At 38.6% G+C, this 27974-nt stretch overlaps 1 protein-coding gene across 1 annotated transcript in view; it reads left to right on the plus strand.

Moving 5' to 3' along the window:
* Positions 1–27974, plus strand: part of CDH8 (cadherin 8) — a 367090-nt gene that overhangs the window by 208666 nt on the left and 130450 nt on the right. Inside the window, 1 exon segment of the mRNA XM_030299517.1 lies at positions 17342–17478. Coding sequence (XP_030155377.1) covers positions 17342–17478 — 137 coding nt within the window.

Below are 27974 nucleotides of genomic sequence, written 5' to 3' on the forward strand. Positions count from 1 at the left end.
TGCGCTCTTGGGTGGCTCAGTCGGTTAAGCGTCTGACTTCAGCTCATGTCATGGTCTCATGGTTAGTGAGTTGGAGACCCTCACTGGGGTCTGCACTAACACACAGAGCTTGCTTCAGATCCTCTGTCTCCCTTTCTGTCTTCCCCTGTCCCCCATGTGTGCCTGCTCTCTCTCTCTCTCAAGAATAAACATTTTTTTTTTTTAACTCTGGTACTTACATAAGCAGAGTTTCCTCTACAAATGGTTGCTTCACTGTGCAGAATTACCTGTTTTTCCTTTAACAGCTGCTAAATAGTCTAACCTCAGTTAGTGTAAAACGCCCCTGCTACTGCAGTGAGTATTGTTACTGGTGAGTGCTTAATATGTGACAAGGATGTGCTAAGTATATTCATTTCATTCCCTAACACCTCTGTGATAGAACATATATTCTCATTATCGCAAACTGATGAGGAAACTGCAGATAAAAAGCCTCAATTGCTGAGTATCACACAAATACTGTAGTGGAACCATGAAGCATACCTGGGTTTTCCTGACAACGCAGTGCCTATCCTCTGTCCTTCTGCCTCACTCTATCCCTGAGATCTCTGTGACTTCACCCATGTCTCTGCCTGCCGGAACAGCCGAGCAGGACCAATTTTAATTGAAATAATAAACTGTGCATTCTCTAAATGGCCTTATTCCATTCAGGATGCATACCAACAAGGAAGGAAGATAGACCAGGTCTGTGGCATTAATCAGAGCATGGGTGGAATGCTCTTTGCTCCTCAGCCCTACCCCTTTGTATGAGTTTTGTTACTGTTGGCTGTAAACACAATCGTGATGATGGAGGTAAAAGAAGAAATGATGTTCTAACAATAACATGAATGAAACATGGTGTAAGTTACTATTATGTACCAATTCACTTGAATTCTCACAAAAGTTGCTGTAAAGTCATCAGTGTGATTCTAGTTTTATGGAGAAGGAAGCTGAGTCTCTGAAAAAGTTCCCTGTGTGTGTGTTAGGGATTGCAGGGCCAGGATTTAAACCTAAATTTATTCTTGCCATTGACTACTATGTCTGTGCATGCTTCTGGCATCTTTCATGAGGAGTAGGCTGATGACATCTCATATTTACTGAGTCCATACTTAGTGACAGACACTCTGAAATGCTGTTATGTGCAGTAAACTGTTTATGTAAGGTAAACATTCTTAGCACCGGGTAGGTGTGAAATTCTAAGTCAGTGCCTTCATGTAAACCCTCTATGGTTCGTTTTTCCCTTTAAATAAATTTATGAGAAGTGTGTATTTGATGTTACCACTGTGTTGAGATGACATGTGTCTGGGGTTGTTAGTAGTTGCTTCCTGTTTCTTTCAGAGCCTTCACCTTGGGTAAGACTACATGAACTGCTTAAATTAGAAGTAGGGATAATGGCCATTCAGCAGGCAGAGTAGACGGACACCTGATCGTGGTAGGCACAGTGCTCTGTTGTCACGAGTCCTCTCCTGAAAGTAAGTGCCCACTCAACACAAGAGATTACATTTTTAGTTCCTACTTGTACTTGGGCATTTTTATAATTCACTGTCGTTATCCAGCTTGCTGTTAATGAGCTCTTTTCCTGAAAACACTCCTTACAGTCCTGATGCCCAGTGATGCAAAAGTGGAAATATTTCATTCAGTAGAGAACCTGGCATTAATTTGGAGAGTAGACTGTGTATTGATTGACTCCTCAGTCTTGCAATAACTTCCATTTTAGGGAAGGACCTATTTTTTGTTTGTTTGTTTTTATTTATTATTTATTACTATTATTTTTTTGGTGGTAAGAACACTTTACATGATTTCTGTCTTTTAACAGATTTTTAAGTGCACAATACAGTATTGTTAACAGTAAGTACAGTATTGTAGAGCTTATCTCCAGAATTTATTCATCCTGTGTAACTGAAAGTTTATATCCATTAATTAGAGGCTCCCCATTTCCCCCTTCCGCCAGCCCCTGGCAACCACCATTTGATGCTTCTATGAATTTGACTATTTCGGATTGTCTCCCATAAGTGGAATCATGCGGTACTTAATGTTTCTGTCATTAGCTTATTTCACTTAGCATAATGGCCTCCATGTTCACCTATGACATGGCATATTACACAATTTCCTTTCTTGTTTTCAATGTTTATTTATTCTTGAGAGAGACAGAGAGAGGGAGTGAGAGAGTGCTCGAGGGAGGAGGGGCAGAGACAGAGAGGGAGACACAGAATCCGAAGCAGGCTCCAGGCTCTGAGCGGTCAGCACAGAGCCCGATGTGGGGCTTGAACCCACGAATGGTGAGATGATGACCCGAGCCAAAGTCGGATGCCCAACCGACTGAGCCACCCAGGCACCCCCACACAATTTCCTTTTTTAAGGCTGAATATTACTCCGTTCTATCAACATACCATGTTTTCTTTATTCATTCATCTGTTGATGGTCATTTAGGTTGTTTCTATATCTTGGTTATTATAAAGAGTGCTACAGTGAACATAGGATACTAATATCTTTTAAGATCCTGGTTTCAATTGTTTTGGACAAATGCCCAGAAGTGAGATTGCTGGATCATATGGTAATTCTATTTAAATTATTTTTTTAAAACTCCCATACTGTTTTCCATAGAGGCTGCACTTCTTTGCATTCTAACCACCTGTGTGCAAGGATCTAGTGCAAGGACCGAGTTTTCTTAAAATAATTAAAATTTGGCCATTTCATTCCTGCACACTCTTAGCCAGATAAAAGCTTGATTGTGTCCCAAATCAAAAATACCAACCCTTCCAAATCATTGTTCCAAAACAAATCTCACTATACTTGCTAATTCAACTAATACTACTTAATTCATCTATTAAGTCATATTTTCATTTAGTCAGTTAGTCATTTATCCATTCAGTCACACACAGACTATATATACATTTTCATACACATATATGTATGTGTATATATATGTGTCATATATAGAATTTATTTATTTTACTAGGGGATTTCTGTAAAGACAGAGCCCCTGCCCCATGGACCTTATTCTGTAGTAGGGAGGCTGGCTAAATAGCCATGAAAAACCCAACTTTCACATTTATCTAATTAGATACATGTTTTCTAAAAATGATGAATAAGGATGGATTCTGGAATGTTAGGGTCACATGAAGGAAGAAGTGTCCTCATTTCATAATGGATTTGAATAGAAACAGCCATATACATCCAATGATGCTAAAGTGGAAATATCTCACACTGTAGAAAACCCTATATTAATTTGAATGTTTTTTTTTCTTTTATCCTCTCTCTCTCTCTCTGTAAAGAAATGCTTTGGGTAAAAAAGGAATCCTTTTTTCTCCTTAGAGGAGTAATAAATAATATGTGATGCAGAGACCTTAGAATCCTGGGACCAGCAGCACCAGATAATATTATTTATTAAAGCAGTTAGAGCAACCAGTGGAGCAATTAGAGGCAAAAAGCTGAAAACTTGTAGATGGAATTTTTGATACTCAAAATGCATGCGAGAAAATGTTAAAATGGTTTCTTTAGGCATAATAACAAAAGCTAGAATGAAATTAAGCAGTGAGAAAGAAGCAGTTGGAGTTCACCGAAATATAATAACTGATTCATAACTAAGGGGTTTATTTCATTATAAGTGGCTCTAAATAGCATCTTCACTTGCAGTTGGCTCAAAATTGCATCTTCCTATAAATTTTCCATATAGAGGCTGCAAACCAGTGTTTAGCAAAACATGTTTTATAATAGAAAAGTACCTGTATGCCTGTTAAACTTGAAAAATAGACATACACTGCCTTTCTCTGACAACAGTATCTCCCTAACTGTGCCCTAAGGGACACTATCGGGATCAAAGACATTGTGGCCACATTGATTTGAACTCAAGTTCCTTTGCACTAGGATTCCACAGGTATGTTAATTAGCCAAAGTGCATTGCACTTTTTAAGAAGGAGAAAATGTAAGCAGCACACATTCAGTCTTTGAACTTTGTGTAGTTTTGCAGAGTATCCGGAGCATATGATGGAAGACAGGACCCTGAAGCTCCTGTACTGGTCTGTGCTCTAGATTCTAATGCACTGAGCATTGCGAGTTTCACGATACTTATCCTTCTGGGTGTAACAGGCGGTTTATCTTCTTATGACTGTATGAGTCTTCCTCCTCCCAACAGCTGCCTTTTTTTTTTTTTTCTTTAGGACCTGCTTAAAGGAGGACTCATGACTTTTAGCGAATACTTTTACTCTATTACCGTAGGCCTGCAGTCAATAAACTATAACCTGTGTGCTAAATCTGGTCTACCACCTTTTTTTGAAGTTTTATTAGAACACAACCACCCTTATTCTTTTATGCCCTATGACTGCAGAGTTGAGTAGCAGTGACAGAGATAGTATGGCCAGCAGAGCCTAAAATACTTACTTTACAGAAATTTTTTTTTTTTTTTCCAAACCCTACCCTGGACTGATAGCAGTTTGGATTTTCATCAGTAATTTGAACAGTTGGCTCCTGTATAATTCTGGGATCTTACTCTGTCTCAGAAAGTCCCTAAAGATAAAGTGTGTGTGTGTGTGTGTGTGTGTGTGTGTGTGTGTGTGTGTGTATATATATATATATATACACACATACATGTATATATATACATGTAAAAAAATTATATAGATACATACATACATATATATATACACATATACACATATATATACATATACATGTATATGTATATGTAAAAATCATGTATATATATGTATGTATGTATGTATCTATATAATTTTTTTAAACCTGTAGCAGCCAAAGAAATTCTTTATGTTAGACTATGTGATAGGAGTTGACTTTGTCCATTTTTGTCTGAGAGCCCTCGGGACATTGGTTCTCATGGGATCCGTGGCAGTGTATTCTCATGTTGACTCTGCCAGAAATGACTAGTTTTGTTTAGTGTAGCTTTGGAGCCGATCCCCATAACTACCATACAAGCTGTGAAAGGGCATCCTGAGAAATGGTGTGATGCTTACCTGCTTGGAGCAGGGAATTTACTTGTTTTTTGCATGAGTTTATTAAAAAAATAGATTTTTTTCCTCCATTCTCCAGACCTCAGTGATAAGTATCATATAGGGTTTTTAGAAGTGTGACTGGTGACTGCCTTAGCCAAACACTGGTCTCTTCATTTCAGTGTCTTGGTAAATTCTCTGATTTCAGCAGTATTTTTCTGTCTAAAAGCATGAGATCCCCTAAAAAGAGAAATTAACTTGTAATAGACTTGCTACTGTAGTGTGCTAACAGACTCTAACATGTATTCTCCAATATGAGACTAGATAGTCACCAAGTGATACTGGAAATAATCTGTGGATCTTTATTCGTGACTATTTAGCATATTAGTATAGTGCCCTTCACATGTATCTCATTCACACTTCATTACGTTAACTCTATGAGGGACATGTATCCTATTTCCATTAAACAACCTGTTGCAGGTTGTTTTCCCTGGGAGTAGATGCATTGGAAGTACAAGATGTTTATTAGGGATCAGCACCTGTGAATGGAAGGAGACAAAAGCAGGATAAGCAGGGGAGAAATCGAATGGCATTGCAGTCCTGGCAAAAGACCCAATCCAGTGGGTCTTTCTGGGATGAGTGTTAACCATCAGAGAAATGCATCGTCCCTCTGCTTGTGTCATCTCCAGATGAACTCTGGAGTGTAGGTTCTCTGCAAAGGATCCAGATTCTAAGGAGTGGATAGCTGAAGGGTGTCTACTGACCCCTCCCCACACAGCCCAGGCTTCCTTCCTCGAAGGGATATCTGCACAACATATCTTCATGTCACCCGTGGATAAGAGCACTGAACATCTTTATTCGTGAAGTAATTTGACTAAATTCATACTGCTAGCCATGTAGCTCCCAAATCCATGTTGCCACCACACTACAGTGTCTTCCTTTAGGCAAATGTGTATTTGTTCTGCATTTTGAGATGCGAACACCAAAGTGGCAGATTGGTTAGCTGAAATGTTATCGGTGTAGTATGGCAATAGTTATCCAAAACTATGAAGCTGCATGTATTTATAAAATATTTTATAAAATATGAGTGATCTAAGTGGTAAAAATAGCTTAAGAATCTAGAGACAGGAAAAAAAAATTGGAAAATGCTGATCTTGGGTTTAAAAAGTTTGTGTTTTTTTGTTTTTATTTTTGTTTTCTGATGGGTGAAGTCTTTGTCTTCTCTAGGGAACAAATTTGATAATAATGTTTATATTCTGAGAGAAACAAAGATGCCTGTGTAGGCTGAGCAATGTTATCTAATATTGTTACTCTCATAAAGCAAAATAAATCCTCTATTTTGCATCCCAACAAAGGGAGATTGACATGCTTATCTGATGTTCAAATATTTATGGGAGTCATTTCAACCAAGCCTTTAGTTTTCCTTATATTTCTACATTCTGATTTGACACAAGGTATTATACAACCTTGCTTTTGATAAAGGACAATCAGATTTGACTTAGTGTTGCAGAGGGAAACATAATATTGCATATTTTAGAAGAGAACACGTTAAAAATGGAGAAATGTCATCTCCATCCATCTATCAAAAGTTTATTGGTTCTATTCTATGTGTCTGGAGCCAGCTTGCTGGGGAGCAGAGTGGTTCAAGTTGAAGTGCCTTCCAAATGGGCTTCTAGATTCAAATCAAGTTTTGGGATAGTCTGCTGAGAGGTGTAGCTTCACAGTAAATAAGATTTAGGAAAGTCCTTAAGAAGGATCCGAGTTAGGGAAAATATATTTAATGGTGCAAAAGACAGCAATAGATCTAAATGTCCCTGTGAAGACAATTGGACAGAGCAGGTATGGAAAGGGAGCAGGCCCCAAAGTATGGTGAAGTGTGGGAGATATGCTCACTGGAAAAAGAAGCCTGTCTAGATCACCTGTATTAAATATCACGTGCATGATATTGGGCTTTGTACTTGCTTAAATGTACAAGATTAAGTTAGACAATGCGGGCAGGGTATTTTTAGTGGAAAATATTTTTCCCCCTAGACAAATTACATCTGCCTGACACTGGAATAGTGTGCTTATATTAGTACTATTGTATATCACATCGGTAAACAGGCTATTTCAATGTAAATTCATTTCCAGCCCTTAAGATTTAACAGGCCACATCTTGTCCACCTATTAATACCTATCATTTAGCATAAATCCTTAGCATTTATTAAATGATCCAGAATTTACTGTCTAATTAAAATTCCATTATATATACAATTTTATGCATTAAAAACACCTGCTTTAATATAGTTAATATTTAAAATATATTTGTATTATTTCTTGGGTGTGCATGTTTTTAATAAATACTTTTTTCTTTTGTACAGTAAGTGATTTTGACCAAAATTGGACAGATATATAATCATCCTTATAGCTTTCCGACATTTAGTGTCAGATACTATGGTCAGGATTTTATACTTACTATCTCAGTAACTTTATGACCGAGGAAGAATGTGTATTATCTTAATTTTACAACCATAGACATTGAGAGTCAGGACAATTTATATGGGCTACTCCAGTCATTTATATAGAGGATTAAGTAAGAATTTAATACGCGGGGTTACCAGAGAAGCTGAAAATTAGGAAGACCACCATAAATACATTAAATATATTACTCAATCTTGGGACGCCTGGGTGGCGCAGTCGGTTAAGCATCCGACTTCAGCCAGGTCACGATCTCGCGGTCCGTGAGTTCGAGCCCCGCGTCGGGCTCTGGGCTGATGGCTCAGAGCCTGGAGCCTGTTTCCGATTCTGTGTCTCCCTCTCTCTCTGCCCCTCCCCCGTTCATGCTCTGCCTCTCTCTGTCCCAAAAATAAATAAACGTTGAAAAAAAAATTAAAAAAAAAAATATTACTCAATCTTAATTCTGGGTATGGTCCTATGGTCCAGACTGATACATAATGAGTACTTTTTTTTTTTTTTAAATTTCATGCCATCTCTGTTTTATTGTTAATGTAGCCTCATTAACTTTCAGTATCCTTTCATATAAAGAAAAGTCATTATTGGCATGATTGGAAGCCCCCAGAAGACATTTAACAGAGTTAAAGAATGTTCTCCACTTTTAGATTTCCCCTGAGAAGAAGAAAAGGCTGTGAGCCTTTCATAAGGGTATTTCTTCAATATTCTTCCACCTCCTTTAGTTCCCACATCCAAACAATTACCATGTTGTTTATTTTACTTTCTAAGCTCAAGCACCATCATCTCTAATGTGAGTAGTTGCAAAAGTCCCATTTGCCAGTCTCTTATGCCTTGATATTCACACAGCTGCCAAAATGATCATTAACTCAGTTTAGAGCTGTGTGTTGACCAATAGGTTAGCCACTGGTCACACGTGGATCTTTGAATTGGAATAGAATTACTTTAAACTTCATAAAATACACATTTCTATTCCTCAGTTATACTTGCAGGATTTCACGGGCTAAACAGCCACATGTAGCTAGGGGTCACCATATTGGATGGCTCAGAGCATATTTCTACATCACAAAAAGATCTACGAAATTCAGCTGTGTTTTAGATCATATCACTCTCCTTCTATATTTTTTCAAGTGGCTTCCCATTTCCTACAGGTGAAAAAAAAATCCTTCATACAGTTTCCAAGGTCTTTCATGATGTATTCCCTGAGGCCCTTCCCCTGTTGAATCTTGAACTTCAACCACACCATCCTCTGTTAAGGTCTTCAAGCACACTATTCCTAACTCAGACTTTTCGTATTTGCTTCTTCTTTTGATGTGAAGATTTTTGTAATATTTTATGTATCTCAGCCCTTTTCTTTTTTTCTTCATGAATCTATGACTGTAAGCTTTGAAAAAACTTATTTACTTTCATTGTCTTTCTTTACCTATAGACTCAGTGACATGAGAACGAGGCCATGTAAGGGCCAAGATGGAAGAAAGGATGGGAAAGAAAAGACAGAATTCTCATCTGTCAGACCTGAGCTCTCCCCACACTAATCTAGTCCTTTAATTTTATAGTTTCCTAAACAAATCCAAACTCTCAAGATTTTCTGTGTGCATTTTTTTTATGCTGAGGATGCTGTCCTTACATATTTCACCTGGAAAAATCCTGCTCATTCTTCCTGTCCTTAAAGAGATACTATATCCTCTTAGTGTCATCTCTGGCCACCCCTCCCCCTTTCCCAAGCACATTTGGACTTACTGCGATGTGACTTCATTATGGAGCTTGCTACTTTTCCTTGTAAACAATGCAAAGGTCACACCAGTACATCTAAGAGGAGAGTCTCTATTCAAACATTTAGCTTCTTCCCTAAAAGAAGTAGCCACTAAAACTTTACTGAAATTAAAAAAAACTTAAAAATAAAAACTTATATTTAATATCTTCATATTGTGTAAAAATGTATTCTACTTTTTTCATATATTTGCTATAATATCATATTTAGAATTTTCAGTTATGAATGATTATTTTGATGACTCAGGGATAAAATTAGAATTTCTCCAAAGACATTATGTAAATATGGAAGAATTAACCATGAATCAAATTTACCTGAGATTTACTCTAAGTAATTCTCTTTGTTGTTGTTTGTGTTTTGGTTCTGCAGCTACAGAAAGTTACACATGAGACTATGGCTTTAGGCTGCTATTTTCCCAAGGTATAAATGGGATAAACTATAAAACAAAACGCATGCTCAAAAAATGGAACCTCATATGAAATGACAGAATTGAAATCTGAGATTTCTATACTTGACCCTAAATAAAGTAAAAGATACCTGAGATTGATTGGGTTGGGTGGATCTGCTTCACTCTTTAGGTGAAAACAGTAAGTCGAAATACTACAACATTATGTCTGTCTCCATATGGACACCAAAAAACCAGAATCTTTCAAATATTCTGTTGTTGTTACTTAAAAATACCTAGATATTTGGCAGAGTGTATTCTAGAAATAATGATACTCAGTGTAAAACCATTTTTAAAAAGTGTGAGGATGGGGCGCCTGGGTGGCGCAGTCGGTTAAGTGTCCGACTTCAGCCAGGTCACGATCTCACGGTCCGTGAGTTCGAGCCCCGCGTCAGGCTCTGGGCTGATGGCTCGGAGCCTGGAGCCTGTTTCCCATTCTGTGTCTCCCTCTCTCTCTGCCCCTCCCCCGTTCATGCTCTGTCTCTGTCTGTCCCAAAAATAAATAAAAACGTTGAAAAAAAAATGCATTTAAAAAGTGTGAGGAAATTTAAAATTTTTATGTTTTTATATATTTTTGAGAGAGAGAGAGAGAGAGAGAGAGAGAATTAGTAGGGGAAGGGGAGAGAGGGAGGGAGGGAGGGGAACATACAGAATCTGAAGCAGGCTCCAGGCTTTGAGCTGTCAGAACAGAGCCCGTGCGGGGCTGGAACTCACAAGCCGTGAGATCATGACCTGAGCCAAAGTCATATGCTTAACCAACTGAGCCACCCAGGGGCCCCAAAAAGTGTGAGGAAATTTAGAATGTGTTATCTAATTTCAGATTCACCTAATCTTTAATAGAAGGCAATCATATTGTTCTCATTTTTAGATGAAGAAAGTGAGTATTGGTTATATAAATTGGCTTAGCAGAGAAGTTAAGAATGGGAGGGCCATTCCCTGGAAAAATCATCATGTGTTTCACAAATATTATAGTGGCAGGTCGCCTGGGTAGCTCAGTGGGTTGAGTGTCCGACTTTGGCTCAGGTCATGATCTCGCAGTACGCGAGTTCGAGCCCCGCGTCAGGCTCTGTGCTGACAGCTCAGAGCCTGGAGCCTGCTTCGGATTCTCTGTCTTCCTCTCTCTGCCCCTCACCTGCTCACACTCTTTCTCTCTCTCTCTCTCAAAAATAAACAAACATTTAAAAAATAATAAAAAAAAACCTAAATATTATAGTGAAAGAATATAGTTCAGAATCACTTTTTTAAGAAACTTCTTATCAGTTTATCTGATTGCTAATATAATCAGTGTAGCTGGTTTTTCACACTGCACAATTAAACCTGCACATTTGGCTCATGTTGCACTGAAGTCATTGTGAATGAAAAGAAAAGTCTCCTTGACTTTATGAACTTAGTTCTAAAAGTCCTGAAAGTGTTCTTAACATTGTTATAGACCAAGAAGCGGTAAACTGAATAGGGGATAGAGGTTCACTGTACATAGTGTTAGGGGTGGGATGGGGAAGAGGAGGTGGGAGATGCTTTAAATGGATATGCACCTATAATACTTGCATATTGAAAACAAAATACACATACACATGTGGAATTTTGCGCCACAAGCTGGTATGAAATATAAATAGTTGAGCTGTGTTAATTGAGGAAACATATTACATGTTTCAGGTAAACATTGTTATTTAATATCAGTGGTGGCAGCAATGCAGAGTAGGGTGCCTTTTCCCAGCACAGTGATATCCAATGGTCTCTCTCGATCTACTCTCAGCCGCTGCACCAATGGTATCTTCTTATATTTACTTCTCTCTGTAAGCTACTCTTAATTGGGTAAACTGGTGACATCAATTTGTGTTCATGGTCAGAATGATGTATGTTAAAGTAGAGTCTCCAAACAAGGTGCTATGCATCTAGGTAGGAATTTTCTTGCCTCTATAGCTTTAATTTCACAAAGTAAGATGATGAAGCTTTCACCATTTACTTCTAAGACATACTACTATAGGTTACAGAAACAGTAGTATTGAAGCAAACCAGGAAATTTGTTAGAATAAAATGAGAGAGTTTAAACAGGGCTTCTAAGACATATTCATTGTACTCGATGGAGAATGTGTATTTCCAAAACTTCCGTCATTAGAATTGATGTTAACATGACCCAAGGAGCCCATTTTGTCACATGCCACTTCCCACTGTGTTAATAAGAATTATTTTCCTTCTTACTGTGGCAGGAAGATGGCTCTCCAAAGTATATTCTGTTCTTCTCAGAACGAGATCTTTTATCTACACATTTTAAGTAATTCTGCATAGGAACAGCAAATCCAATACACGCAAACTTTTAAGAAATTAGAGTGGAGACTTGAATACTGGAGATACAGATCCTATGACTTTTAAGATACAAATTAGAAGGCATTGAACTTTTCGGTAGATTTAGGAACCAAAATAATTCTTTCTTATTTTTTATTTCTTTCCTGTCCCATTTGTTGCTTTCCCTTGTATTTATTTCTTTAGCACCCTATTTCACATATAATCATAACCTATGCTTGATACATGTTTGTGCATCTTGCCTACAACCAGTCATTGAGTAACTACAGTGCAAAATCTAACCAATGTGATATTGTAATATATGAATCAAAAATGTCCCCTTGTCCTAAAAAAGTGAAAGTCTGGCAAATGTTTAGCTACAGAAAATGGAACATCCATAAGGAAAAGAATGACTCAGAAGCCTTGAAGAGGGATCTGTATGGATGAGGTGTGTGCTGAGAAACCCAGTATAGCCTTTCATATCATCACTCAGAGTCTGTGCTCCATGGAGGTACTCAGACTAGCAGGTAGTTTGAAAGAGGTGAAGATGGGAATAGACAAATATTACCAAGGGTTTTGCAATATCTTTCTAGTGTCATTTGTGAAGTTCTGTCATTCCTAAGACTACTGAAAGATGTGAATGATAGCCCTTATTTATATATTTCCATTTCTAGAAATTTATGTCCACAGTTACTCTAGGCTTGAAGGCATCTCTTACAGATTGAAAAACTGGCTCATCATTTATTTTATTACTCATTTATTTATTTGCCTAATGTGAGTCATGTATCAACTCATTTACTGCAAAGCACCACTCTGTGAAGAAGATATTCTCTCCTATTTATAGACAAGACTGTGAGATTATGAATAGTACATGATTTCAGGGAGATTCCACTGAAGGTTCTCTGGTTTCTCTGATTATACTTCTCTGTGCTGCTATTCAGAAAGACACTGGGAATCCCAGAAGACAGAGTGGCTTATGGATCTACTTCCCAGGTATCTAGCCCCAATCATGACATTCTGAGAATTTACACAGTACACTGGATCCTAATATTTCAGTCGTTCCTCCAGGTTTGTTTTCTTAACCCATTCTGTTTTTCTTTGAAATGATTTTCTGTTAACTGACTTAAAGAAAGAGCCTATAGTAGAGTTTCGTGTTTAAGTATTGCCCTTTATTGCTGCTGTTGTAGCTGTATGACAGAGTGGCATGAGAGGGAGGGGAGGGGAGGATGCAAGGCAATGCAGTGGATGGTGGCAGCTTAGAGGACTGGAGGAAAGCAAGGTGAGCCTTTGCAGCTAGAGATGCAGTGCTGTGGCTCTCGTGTGTGTGCTTGGGGTGGGGGTGGGTGGTGGCCTGAGTGTCTTCTGAGAACATTCCTAAAAATGGCATGCTTTCAGTTTTTAAATGTAATCTTTAGTTGTGGAATAAGTTTTAAAAATATGTTAAAATGCAATCAGTTTTAACTATGGTTAAGAAAGATCATGTTACTCAACAGTAATACAAAGTTGAATGTGTCCACTAAATCTGTGGACCCGCAGTGGTGACTTCACGAGACAGAGATTTTGGTGAGAAAAGTTGGTGGAAAAATAAACATCTGAAATGGTGCCAGACATGCTGGTTTCATTCCCCATTCCCCCACACTTGCTTTTCCTTCTCAGCTTTATTTTTAATCACTTAAAATGGCATCCTCTATGTTTCCTTCTACGGATAGGAAAATCCAGATGAACTTGTTGAGGGACAGAGAACCAAGGAGTGAAATGGATGCTACCTTGGGCCTGAGAAGGGACTAGGGAATCATCAGGAGAAACTTATTATCATGTCCACATAAGTAATGATAAGATTACAGATTTTTAAATAATAGATTTACTGAGCAATTATTATGTGTCAGGCACGGTAGTAAGTGCTTTATATGCAGTACCTCATTTAAAACTCACAAAACCCATTATAATTCCCAATTTACAGATTAAGTAACAAAGACCCAGATAGACTAATAGCATGAGTAAATCACATCTATGTAAATGGTGAAATTAAGCCATGAACTGAGCCAGTCAGACTGGGACCCATGTTCTTTATGATGAGATTATTATTTTTTTAAGTTTTTTCATTTATTTTGAGACAGCATGAGCAGGGGAGGGGCAGAGAGAGAGGGAGAGAGAGAATCCCAGGCAGGCTCTGTGCCATCAGCAGGTAGAGCCTGATGTGGGGCTTGATCTCAAGAACAGCAAGATTATGACCTGAGCCGAGATCAAGAGTCAGATGCTTAACCGACTGAGCCACCCAGGTGCCCCATGATGAGATTATTAATGCATATGGAGCCTATGGTCTGGGACTCTCCTGGTAGTCTTAATGTAAACAACCAGAAACTCAGGCCATGCCCTTAAACAACAGAGCAGAAAAAAGTTTGCTAGAAAATAAAAATGGATTAAAAACCTATCAGGAGGTCTATAAAGAAGACGGGAGATGGAGAATTCTTATTCCCTGGCTTTCCAGCGAGGTCTAACCCCTTGTCATTGATTTAATAAATCATATTTCTTTAGATATATTTCAATATATGGAATTACATATATATTATAATACTATATATACTATAAAATACTATATGTTATATAATATATAATAGTATATATTATATTAGGATGTATATATACACACATATATATGTATATATATATGTATATATATATATATATACACACATACACACACACGTATATATAGGCATTTGTAAGATGTTAAATCAGTGTGTTCTAAAATAAGAAAAATAATCACAATTTTGGGTTCAGAAAATTGAGTGCAAAGGTGTCATTCAATGATGTCACTATCATACAAATGATAGTAGAGTCTTGATCCCTGATACTTAGTGGGCAGCACACACGTATTGACAAAGTATGCCACACTTATCATCTCCTCTAGTCCTCGCAAGAATCCTACTATCCAGTATTAATATCACCCCTACTTTATATATGAATAAGGTAAGCCCTTCCTGTAGCTGGTGCTCACATAGACTTCAGAGTGAATCAAACATGAATATTCATTCTGGTTCTGCTGTTCACTAGTTATGTTGCTTAAAATGTCCTCTAAGGGTTTCATTTTTCCCTTCTTCATTCTATAAGAAACCAAAGAGAAGGGACACCTGAGTGGCTCCATAGGTTAAGCATCCAACTCTTGATTTCAGCTCAGGTCATGATCTCATGGTTCGTGAGTTTGAGTCCCATGTTGGTCTCTGTGCTGACCATATGCAACATGCTGGGACTCTCTCTCTCTTCTCTCTTTGCTCCTCCCCTGCACTCGCTGGCTGTGCTCTCTCTCTCTCTCTCTCAAACAAACAAACAAACAAACAAACAAAAAGAAACTGAAGATTAGAGGACAGAAGAAGGAAGGAGCATCTAGCACTGTGCTTGGTCCACATTTGGTGTTTAATGCATGCTTGTTGACTATGTTGAATCAGGACTTCTAGGATGTTTAGCAGTTCTTGGGAGCCTTTATCATAAAGTCAACCAGGCAGATGTGTGAAATATCTACATAGGCAGCAAGGGGCATCTTTAAATAGTTGAAGTAGACTTTAAACTGAATTTAAACAAAGTCATTTTTCCCCCATCAAGTTCCTCCCATTGTGTAATCTTGTAATATTATGACATTCTCACCTGTGATCGTACTAAAGGGCTGTATTTATAGCCTATTTTATAAATTCTTATGACTCACCCCATAAAGTCTGTCATGAACTGGAACTTTAAAAAATGAGAAAAATATCTCTGCCTCTGTTAGAGTTAAGAAACTTAAATGACACCCAAAAGTTTTTCCAGTTTTATGCTATTTATAAACTGCTAAGAAAGGGGCGTTCTCTACCACCTTCTAAGTAGGAAAGTTTATTAAATTTTTGTGCAATCAGACATGGTGATTACGGTGAGGAGGATGATGATAATGATAAACATATCTCTAGCACTTTTAGAACATATCTTTAGAGACTGATTGATGCTTTATTTTTAGTCTGCAACCATATTTGACCAGTGAAAAAATCAAGGCTCAGTGAAGATGAATTATCCCAGAAACAGCAATACATAAATAATAGAGACAGAATAGCCATCTTCTCATTGCACCCTCACTGGTGGAGAACAGAGAGAGATCCTGTGTCTACTCCATTTTGTATAAAGTCATTAATCCCATCAGACCTAATCTAACCCTATTTACCCCTCAATGTCCTCATTTCCAAATGCTATCATATTGGGAGTTAGGATGTTAACCTCTGAATTTGGGGGCAGCACAAACATTCAGTCTACAACACCCTCTTTTCAGTCTCCATTCCATCCTGTTTTAGTTTATTTCACTCTTTATTTATGGGTTAATTTTTCTAACTATGTCTTATGTTCCTTAAGACTTTCATCTTATTGAATTCAACATTCTATAACCAAAACACAGATCTTGGTGTATAAAGAGGATAGCAATAAATGTTGTAAAAATCATAATTACTATATTATCTTGATGCCTAGTATCCCTTAGAAGCAGTTGGTTCTAGATACAAAATACCTTAGCGGCACCTGCATGGTTGAGTCGGTTAAGCTAACAGCTCTTGGTCTTGGCTCAGGTCATGATCTCACAGTTCATGGGTTCAAGGCTCACACCGGGATCTGCACTGAGAGCACGGGGCCTGCTTGGGATTCTGTCTCTTCCTCTCTCTATCCCTCCCCCACTCATTCTCTTTCTCTCTCTCAAAATAAATAAAATTTAAACATAATACCTTAATAATGTCTTCTCTGAAGGAGTTTTCTCAAAAGAGGAGCTACTAACCTGTGCATTTAAAATTGTGAATTTTGGAGACTCGAGTGTTATAAAGCTGCTGAAATATCTTTTCTGACTCAAAAATGATTACTAGATAATCAGCCACCATCTTATTTCTATGGAAAGAAACTAACAGGAATCCTAAATATACACTTTACTTGTCAAGAAAACAAAACAACCCAACAGCAGCAATAATAATAACACATACATGTTGTCTAGTGAAATATGGGTTTAACATAAATACACATTTCCTTTGAACTGCCGTAAATGACATGCTGCCTAGCACCATCCTGATTTGGGCTTGAGTTTATTGTTTTATGTGATATTTTGTGGCAACTGCTAATTATCATAAGCTGTCCAATAAATGTGATGGATTGTGCAATTAACTCTTCATCAGCATCCGTTTTTGAAGATGCTACCTATTGAAACTGATGGCAGTTTATGACCTCCATGTTGCATAGGTAGCTAATTACTCCTTGGACAATAATTATTAAGTTTCTTGTGCCTCATTCAGTCATTTTATTTTACAAATTATGATGCCACTGAGTTTCCCAATCCATTTGACTTCACAACTATGACTCTCACAGGATTACTAAAGGTCTGCTGTGGAATATATGGATCATATAAACATTGAAGTGATTACAGATGTATCTCTTTTGTAGGTTTTCCATCGACCGGCACACTGACCTGGAGAGACAATTCAACATTAATGCGGATGATGGAAAAATAACGCTGGCAACACCACTTGACAGAGAATTAAGTGTATGGCACAACATAACAATCATTGCTACCGAAATTAGTAAGTGCCTGGGTTTAATTTCTTCCTTGTGTGACTGGGTTCAATTTATGCCTAGTGATCACATGACAAATGGTCCCTGTTTGCATCAGATATTTTGGCATTGGAACTTATATTATTGCTCCCAAGGAGTCTTTGAATGAATTGTCTCAACAAGAAATAACTTGCCCAGTGGTAAATTACCAAAGGTTGCAATATATATGGGAAGGAAATATTCTCATATCCAAATATTCTTATATATCTATTATTCAGCCACTAAATAATGATTTGCATATTAAAATATGGAGAAAGAGTTAGTGTGAAAGGGTAGATAAAAAATAGAACTCAAGTATTGCACACTAGAATTTAAATAAATGCACCGAACATATATACTATTATTCACATATTTAAACCACACACATACATATTCACATATGCAGACAAAATATAGACGGAAACTTCATACTGTCAATGCATATTATTTTGGAGTGATAAAATTATAGTTGATATTTGGTTTTTTTAAGAGTTTAATGTATCTTACATGGTACCAATAGATTATTTAAAACTGTAACTTCAGTATCATTGTTTTCATAAATTACATGTGAAAATGTAAGCTTTTTTTTTTTTTTTTTTTTAGAGGATGTTCCAGGGTTGTTAAAATAACATGTTAGTCTTTCAGTCAGTTTTTAGTGAGCACAGCTTCTTTGATTGTACATACTGCCGCTATTACTGGGTCTCTAAGCAGTAGCTCTCTGGTGGAATTTTGTGCTACACTGTCTCAGAGAATTTGCACTCTGCCTCACCAATTTTTATTACACAAAAATATGCAAAAGAACATAATATTCACCTTATTTCCAAACAAAATACATTTTGCATATTATCTGATGTCCTTCTTTCAATCAAGGACCTGATAAGGCCTTTACAGTTCACACAGATTCAAGGGAGACAAATTCTTGAATGAGTTGGGAATCTGGGTAAGGAAATAAAAATCAACATTAAGAAAAATTCCTGGGCGTACATACAATATAGAGTTTATAGATGACAGTTAATGGATGTGGGACCTAAAATCTTCTCTGTACTCTCTCTAAAATTTCCTCTATGGTTTCTTGTGAAGACAGGGCAAACATCTCTGAGACACACGATTAATTTGTTTGTGCAAATGAGCCATCCATGACATCAGGATGGCACCACTTTTCGTTGTTCTGGGATATGGGGGAAATGTTCCCCATGGAACTTTGTTAAAAAAGAAACAGAACAAAAGTAAACCAACAATAACACTGTGTGGAAAAAGTGAAGATGTAAGAGTGCGGCGTATCTGTTTTTTTTATAGCCTCCTTGAATGCAAGCAGAGGACATGCAGTCAGGTTGATACGTAACTTCAGCCCTACCAAATGGAGGGTTCTGGAGAGAGCATAAACTCTGGAAACTCTGGTGTTTTACTGGCTAAGGAGTAGTATTCTCTTCCTCAGTGTGTTATTGTGGTAGCAGTTACCCTTCACTAACATTTAAGGGATAAAGCAAACCAACGATACTACTTGGTAACTGGTTCATCAGAAATGTTAACCCCATCTACCGCCTGGGTGGCCCAGTTGGTTAAGCCTCTGACTTCAGCTCAGGTCATGATCTCATGGTTCATGGGTCCGAGCCCCGCCTCGGGCTTTGTGCTGACAGCTCGGAGCCTGGAGCCTGCTTCAGATTCTTTCTCCCTCTCTGCCCCTACCTGGCTGTCTCTCTCTCTCTCTCTCTCTCTCTCTCTCTCTCTCTCTCTCTCTTAAAAGTAAATAAACATTAAAAAAGAAAGAAAGAAAGAAATGTTAACCCCATCTAGAGAAAGAAGTACAAACATGAAATTTTCATAATTTACAATGTTGAAGCCACATTATTACCTTAAGCCTCAGAGAAAAACTGTATACAATTTATATTGCTTTAGAGCTTTATAAAAATTCTCTAAAGGATCACAGTTTTCTTTATGCAGGCAGTAATTACTTTTTAAAGAACCTTCTCATATTGAATACAACCAAGTTGAGTTAGCCTTAATTCGTGACACTTTTTTTTTTTTATGAGATGGATTCCTTTACTTAATATTCATCAAGGAGGTCCTAATTATAAGGATCTATGTTACTCATTCTAAGGAGTAAAAATAAATGAATATACAGAGCAGGTGGTTAAGAAACATTTCAGGGACAATCACGAAACGAAAGACTTGTTTGCAAGGAATTACAGACAAGTAAGAAGACAGACACAAAAGCAGTTGCTGCAAGGAAATAAGCTGTTAACTCTAGGGTGACCAAGTCTGAGATGACATTAATTTGTTCATTTACTCAATAACTATTTATTGAGTCTATACTACTTGCCAACCGCTCTACTGGTGGCTGGGGATACAGCAGTCAGCAAAAGAGACAAAATCCCTAGTGATCTTGGGGTTTTCCTTCTCATGGCTCCTCGAAGCACCTGGATATGAAAGGGTAAATTGAAATCTGCTGAGATATCCATACAGAAAGACTGAGGGGTAAGGAAGAAGACGGTGAGTGTTGGGAATTACAAGCAGTTCCCTGTTGATGGTGTGGAAAAGTGCAATGATGGAACTCCTTTAATGAACATATGATTATATTAAAAAAGGGATCATGATAAATATGAAAAAGAAGGGGCGCCTGGGTGGCGCAGTCGGTTAAGCGTCCGACTTCAGCCAGGTCACGATCTCGCGGTCCGTGAGTTCGAGCCCCGCATCAGGCTCTGGGCTGATGGCTCAGAGCCTGGAGCCTGTTTCCCATTCTGTGTCTCCCTCTCTCTCTGCCCCTCCCCCGTTCATGCTCTGTCTCTCTCTGTCTCAAAAATAAATAAACGTTGAAAAAAAAAAAATTAAAAAAAAATATGAAAAAGAATAAGTTGTTATGTGTACCAGTAAGATAATTAGTTAAGATCATTTTTAAAGCAATATAGTTTATTTTTTAATAAATACAGTATACTCTAATTACAAAAGTATATCAAAGTTTAGACCAGATAAAACTTTCTTCATGGCTTGAGATAAACCACTCAAACATGTCCCAGATTCAGGTTTACAGTTGGTTCCATGTAGGGAACAAATACAGAATGGCTGTGCCCGTATAAAGACCATTGCCTTGTCTGTGAACATTATACAATTTAAAATATATAACCCCAACTTTCATTACTCTATTGAAATAATGAGAGTTATCACTCTCTTTTACTTAATTAAATCTTACCTGGAGATTGAAAACTAAACAAACTACTTAGGCATATTTTGACCTATAAGGAAGTTTAATTCAGGAGGTCAAACATCTCAAGAAATGTGGAACTGTTAACTTAGATATCAGTCTGCTTTTCTTGGAATGTTTGCCTGTAACCTTCTTAGCAACAGCAAGAAAGTACAAAGAGAACTTTAATTTTTGGCTGAAAGATAAAAGCTGAGATGGGCATAAATTTAGGAACTTTAAAGTACAATTAAGCCTTTTATTTCCTAAAACATAAAAAGAAGTATAAATAATAAGATCACATAAGGCTTCAGAAAAATTAGAATTACATGAAAATGGCTTAAAAACTTGTTTGACTTGGTTTTATTACTTAGCCCATCATGTAATGTTTATCTTCCGAAGCCACAGACCATGTCTTGGGGAAAAAAAAGAAAATTAGAGATTTATTGTATTTGGATGAGTTGAAGATTTAAAACCACCCAGAAAAACAGAACCTTAAAAGTTGAGGTGTTAATAAAGATAAAGAAATACTCTTTCCAGGGAGAACAATTTAAAATTATTCTCAGAATGCCATCTCATCAAAGATTTAAACAAATGAAATTAAGCTAAAAAAAAACAATGGATCTTAGGGAAGTCCTTCTCTTATCTCTTAATGAGAATGGAGATGTTGTCCTTTATCCTCTGTCAGATTCACTTAACCAAGGCTGAGATGCTTCATTGTGTATAGTACACAAGTATTTCTGTGGTGATAGATCTAGCTTGCCATCACAATCGACAGGCACCTCTCATTACACGTGCTGGCAGCTAGATGCCCATGTGCTAACAAGAGATTAGACCGGTAGAGCGTGTTTCTGCTACCAGCAATGCCATCGTCTGCAACTAGAGCGCATGGCTGCTATTTACCACAGTGGTGAAGGTTTAAGGTAAATTTAGCTGACTAATTAAACACTGAAAAAGTATTAGGTAAGCCCTATCATGCATTAAATTCTCACAGCACTCTGAGAAAGTAGGTACTGTTAATATAATTGAGCCTTGAACCACACAGCTTTGTACTGCACAGGTCCACTTAGATGCAGATTTTTTTCCAGTAAATACACTTACAGTACTGTAAATGTATTTTGTCTTCCTTATTTTCTTAATAACATTTTCTTTTCTCTAGCTTACTTTAACGTAAGACTATGGTATATAATACATATAACATAGTAACTACATGTTAATAAACTGTTTATGTTATCAGTAAGACCTCTGGTCAATAGTAGGCTAAATTAATATAGCCTATAGTATATAAATATAATTAAGTTTTTGGAGAGTCAAAAGTTGTACACGGAGTTTCAACTGTGCAGATTTGGGGGATTGTTGGCACTCCAAACCCCAGAATTGTTTAAGGGTCATCTGTATGCATTTTTCAGACAAGGGAACTCAACACAGTTAAGTAACTTACCCAAAATTTCATAGAGGTCAAGGGTTGGGGTAAGAAGGCAAGAATGGTACCCATGCCATTCAACTGCAGATGATACGTTCTTAGGTGCCTTCCACAGAAGAAACGTCTGTTAAGTCTTCTTTCATCGTCCGGCTTAAGTTGAGCTTCTGACATTGCCTAGCATTTGCTAAAGCAAGTGAGTGAAGTATTTCCTCTATGCCAAGCAGAAGGGTGCCCAGACAGGGGTTCAGTGGAGGAAAGAACAAGATCAGGTCCTGCTCTTGTAGCGTGTCTAAGCGAAGGTAGGAGTATTGTCTAATGCACAAAGCAGAGCCCTGAGACTGTTCAGACTGCAAGTGTATAACCATTTTACAGATGAGGAAACTGAGGAAGGCACACAATAATACATTTTAGGGGACAGTGTTTTTCAATGAAGACCACATGGTATTCGGCTGACCCGAATCACCTCCATGAAAGAGCCCTGGTGTCCGGCCTGGACGTGCTGTGTCACAATTTCCAGGCAGTTCAGGAACCCCCGTCCTGTCTACCCCCCAGTCAGAGGTGCCTTAGGCTCTAAAAATGCCTTGAATGAAGGCACAGAAAGCTGAGGTGTTCCCTTGTTTGTTTCTGTCTTTGTTTGTTGTCATTCAGCTGGTGACTAGGTGATACTTCCCTGACCTGTGATTTGGCCTAAGGCCCATCAGACGACACACGGGGTTCCTCTGGGTTGGACAGAATGCTAAGACCTGCCTACGAGGACAGTGTGATTAACAACACAGCTGTAGGAGACATAAAGGACATTGGGGGGCAGCGGGGGAATCCACTTGCTTCGAATAGTCTCTGCAGAGGCATTTCAGAGGCACTGAATGACAGTTTTAGAGCAGAGAAACTGGTAGTGTGAGGTGGTTAAGTAGGGAAACCCACTGACCCTGGGTGCCTGGGTTCTGGCAGTTGGCATTTACAGAAGCACACTACTATTGGTTACCTGAAAGTATTTTAAAGCAGGAAGCATATAATTGCCCATTAAATTAATCTCTTTGAGTTAGTGATAATGCATTGCTCTGGCCCACTACCGTGGGCTGCACACAATATTGCAAATGAAGCTTTTCACTAATGACGGCTAAATCTCCCAGGGAAAACACTAGTTTGATAGCACTTAAGAAATGTTTCTTCCTGGCATAGGGCCCAGTTGCCAGAATAATTGCTTTGTCCAACCCAGGATACTTAGGAAAAATATATCTTTGTAGCTCATGGTGCAGAGAAATCTTGAGTCCTGGTGCTGGCCATGTCTTGGCCATATAACCTTGGGCAAACTCTTTATCCTCGTCCATTCTCAGTGCTTTCATCTGTGGAATGGGAATCATAATTGTCTCTTGCAATCTTGGGTATAGTGAGAATTGAATTAAAAGTGATAGTACTGTACCTCTTAGCTCAAAATCCATCTACAGCCTCTAGAAATTAATAAATTATGTACATTATTGCTAATATAGTTGTAATCCTGGGCTTTGAATCACAGCTTAATTTAAAACTATGTATTAGGTTTATATTGTATGTTACTCTATCTCCTCCCCGCAGCAACAGAATTGGTAGTCATGGTCTGCGTATTACTGCTAGGTGTGGTTATGTTTCTTCATTGCACAACTGATAGGGTAAGTTTGTTCACTGACCTTCATTTTGTCCTTGGTTCAGGCACGGTAGACTGGCCAGTGGCTAAGGGAAGGTACTCACAAGAAAGCAGGCACATTTTTGCAGAGCCTGCTTGAACTAAAGACTTCAAATTTTACATCAAGGTCCTGTTCAATATATATCATCTCTTTCTTTTTTCCCTGTGGCATAATAGAAACTAGAGTTTCATTGAGATCAATGCCATTCCCTAGTGTAGGATTAGATGGAAGAAGATCAAGGGATGCCATATTTTTCAGTTAGATAACGCTCACAGAAGGGAAAGGGTGCTGGAACCTGAGGTGGACAGTGAAATTCACGTGCACGGGTGGTTAAAGGGCTCCCAAATATCAGGGAGGCCATAACAATATGACCATCTGAGAATATAGCCCCCTGACCTCAGACAAGCATACAGGTGCTATAAGGTGAAGATCAGCATTATTGTTAACAACAAGATTGATAATGAAGGGATTTGGGAAATAACATATTTGAAAGTCATGGGGAAACTACAGGTTCCTGGGAAAGGGGTCATTCTCCAGTCAATCATTATCCAGAGGGATGGACTGGAGTCAGCATCATTCTGCATCCAAGGAGATGCTGATTCAGGCCCAAATGAGTATCATTCGGTGGGTAGCCCGCATCAGCTTTCTCTCAACTGCTATAGCGCCCATGTTCTATATAGCTACTCTGGTTCTTTGCAGATTGACCTGGCAATTTCTCCCTATATCCTCTGTGTTCTGCATCCATTCTGCCAACATCTTGCCACAACATCTCCATCTTTTTCATCTCTGCCCTCCTTTTGCTTTCATCTACTTAGAAAAGCATGCAGATTGAGACTAGAGATATAGGTTTTAACCAGGAGCTTCTTTAGGTTGTCACTATGACTAACAACCCCTTAGTCCTAACTTAGACAAAAACTGAGGGGTTTCCATCCCTGTCTTGTCCTGGTTTCTCTTTATAAACCACCTACCCAAGCCTCAGCAATAACTCTTCCTATAGACAGAGGGTAGAAAGAAGGTAAGCAGCGAGCAGCAATTCAAGCTTTTTAGGTGCACGTGACAAAAAATTAGCCACTTCGGGCAAATAAAGGTCATTTGCAGCTTTGAGGATAGCAGAGTGGTGTGAGATGGAGAAGGCCTTAGATATAAATATATGAACAAATTATAAAGATAAGATAGTATTAGATTGATTTCTCTTCAGGCTTTGGTTTCTCTGGGACAGAGACGTTGTAAGGACTTGGGGAGGAAGTGCAGTTATCGGTCTGGAAATCAAAGAGAGAAAGGGGGAAGTTAAGTGATTGGTTTTCTAAGTCCTGCTGCTTGGATTACTTTTCACTTAGCCACACTCACTCTGTTGGCAAGGTACTTCTCTCTGTGGCTCACTGTCCCTACATATAAAATGGAGACTGCATTAGTGCACCTTTAGAGATATATGATGAGGAGTAAGCATATTTAAGTGCTAACATTCTGCCCAACATAGTGTAAAATTGTTGAGGACCGGTTCTGAACCCAGGTTCAGCTGCTTGCTGCCTTAAAGGCAAATTCGAAAGACAGGTGATGGTGGGAAAGGCAAGGTGGGAGGCCAACAACTGGGGAGGATGGCGGACTAAAATCCCAAAGACCATCCTCCCAGTCCAGGCCAAGCATGGGGTTTTCAACAGGGAAGATGTGGAAAATCGTGAGGATGGCTACGTGCAGGAGAAGCTAGGGCAGCAGTTAATCATTTGTCCTTGCAAGTCTTCCAGATTCCCTACTCTGCTGGTAATCAAGGCTCGCAGGTGTCTCGCAGTAAAGGATGCCCCAGGAGTGCAACAGGTGCCTCCTGATAAGGCAGTTCAGACTCCTCCCCTGTACCAGTAATTAAAACTACAAGTTGTCTCTTGAGGAGACTGGTCCGTGGTTGCTGTCTTTGAATGCAGTCAGGCCTTATCTTCTGGAAAATCTGGTCCTTTGTCCCTCACAGCCAGAGGACTGCGGGATCTCCTGGGAAGCAGGTTAGTTCTCCTGCAAACCATGAAGTTAAGGTCAGCAAGCAAGGAGTGAATAAGCTTGAAGCAAGGAACCTTTAAGGACTGGTTGGAGGGCTGTTGTCAAGTGTTGATAATTATGACAATGCAGTATTGATTATTATAGCAATAATTATAAAGCAAACTTACTTTTATCATTACTATACAAGTAAAGAGGATATGCCCAAGACGGGTCTTCTTGTCATGAGCAGAACCACCTAGGTTCATTCTGAGGATCTACCGAATTGTGAGTTTTTTCCAGAAGTGTCATCTTGGGATTATTTGGGGAATATAATTTTTCACAATGATGTGTACCTAGTAGAAGTGTTGCCTTTTCTCTCTCAGCTCAAAGTGTCCTGGCCAGGTTCCCAACTTGAAAAGCTCCCTAGTTCTAACTCCAGACTGAGGTCAAGGGTATTGCTATCACCCTTTCACAGCAGGTGGTAGTGGTTATTAGTTAAAAACGTGAACTTTGAGTCAAATCGTCATGGCCAAAATATTGGGGCATTGTATGCTTTATGTGTGACTTGACTAAGTTATATAATCTCTTTAAGCTTCAGGTGCTATATTTTAAGTTTGTTATGAGAGTTAAATGAGATAATACAGAAAAAGGACGTCAGAAACCAGTGTATAGTAAGTCCTCAATAGTGCTGTCTTGCCTCCCTCAGGCTTTCCCCTTCCTTCTCCCTGCTCTTCTTTCACCTCCTCCACACTAAACGTGGTGCTTACCCCTCTCACATCCCCTGGCATCTCCTTTGTCCTGTAGCTAAACATTCTGTTGGTCACTCATCTTCCCCCACTTTGTTCCCCAGCCACTTGGGCTTAGGGGGAAAGGGTTGATCAAAGTGGTTATATGAACCCTCTGATTTGTATCCACTCACCTCTGTGGAATAAGCCGTGCCTAAACTCTGCAGCTTAAAATAATAAACATGTATTTCTCCTGGTTTGATGGGGCCAGATGGGTAGTTCTTTGGGTTTGAACTGACTTTGCTAGTCTTTCTGGTCAGCTGCTGGCTTGTCTGGGGGTAGATGGTCTGTGTGGATCTCACCTGTCTATATAGAAGGTTGGTTAGACCAGGTGCCATAGAGGGCACCGCTGTACCATGCTACGCATGTGTCTGATCCTCTGATAGGCTAGCTCAGCATCTCCAGTGCTGCTCTCAGGGCTCCAAGGAGCAGCAGCAGATTGGTGAAGACACACTTTTCAAGTTTCTGTATCCAGTTTGCTATTACCACACTGGCCAGAACAGGTCACATACCAAGAGCAGGTTCAAGGAGCAGGTTCAAAAGTTTCAAGGTTCAAGAGGTTCAAGAATGTCACCTCTTAATGGGAGGAGTTGGAAATATTATGGCCATTTGTTTTTTATTCTTTTTAAAATGTATTTCATGCTTGGATGCCGAATCTCAATAGGTGTGACCAGGAAGCAATAATGATCTGCAGCCTAGGCATAGGTACTTACCTGCCTTTCTTCCAGAATCCTCACTATACTACATGTGAGTCAGAATTTTTTGCTCCCACACCTTTCTTATTTGGGAGAAACAATAAGACAATATTTCTGACAGCCATCAACTGGTTAACTGCAGGGTCTTTAGAATTTCAACTTAAATAGCAATTTGTATTACGCATACTAAATCTATTAGTGCATTTATAATGCTACAAGAACTTCTATGTGAGTGTTCATGCAAGCATTGACTATTATTATTACTATTTCCTGATACTCAAACTGGGTCAGGTTTCTTTGTTCTAAGTTCTCACAGATCCATTCTCTTTTACTTCAAATGACAGGTTAAGGATTATAAATAACCACCGATTTGCTTATGGCTTTGAGAATACATCTCGAAAGGAAGAAATGGGTGAAGCCCTTGCTCTTGTGAAACATGTTATTATTGTTTTATTATTGATCACTGTTTTGTCCTGGGATCCTACCATAATGCTTGGTGCTTCCAATAAATATTTGCTAAATTAATGAATGGTTGAAGGAAACAATGTGTTAGTACTACTGGAGAGTACCCTGATGAGTTCTGACTCCAAACAGCCACTATTAATGGATTGGTGAAAAGGATCTTTGCTTTAATATACCCCACTGGGCTCCTGGTTACAGGTCTCAGACAGGCCTATGGCTTTCTGGATTTTCTAAAGTCATGCTTTCCTCAGTGACTGAAGCTAAGACACAGAGGGCAAGAAGAACTGTGCTCCCCTTATATGAAAATTGTGAGCCATTGA

This window comes from Lynx canadensis, chromosome E2, assembly GCF_007474595.2.
Source record: "Lynx canadensis isolate LIC74 chromosome E2, mLynCan4.pri.v2, whole genome shotgun sequence".
NCBI lineage: Eukaryota > Metazoa > Chordata > Mammalia > Carnivora > Felidae > Lynx > Lynx canadensis.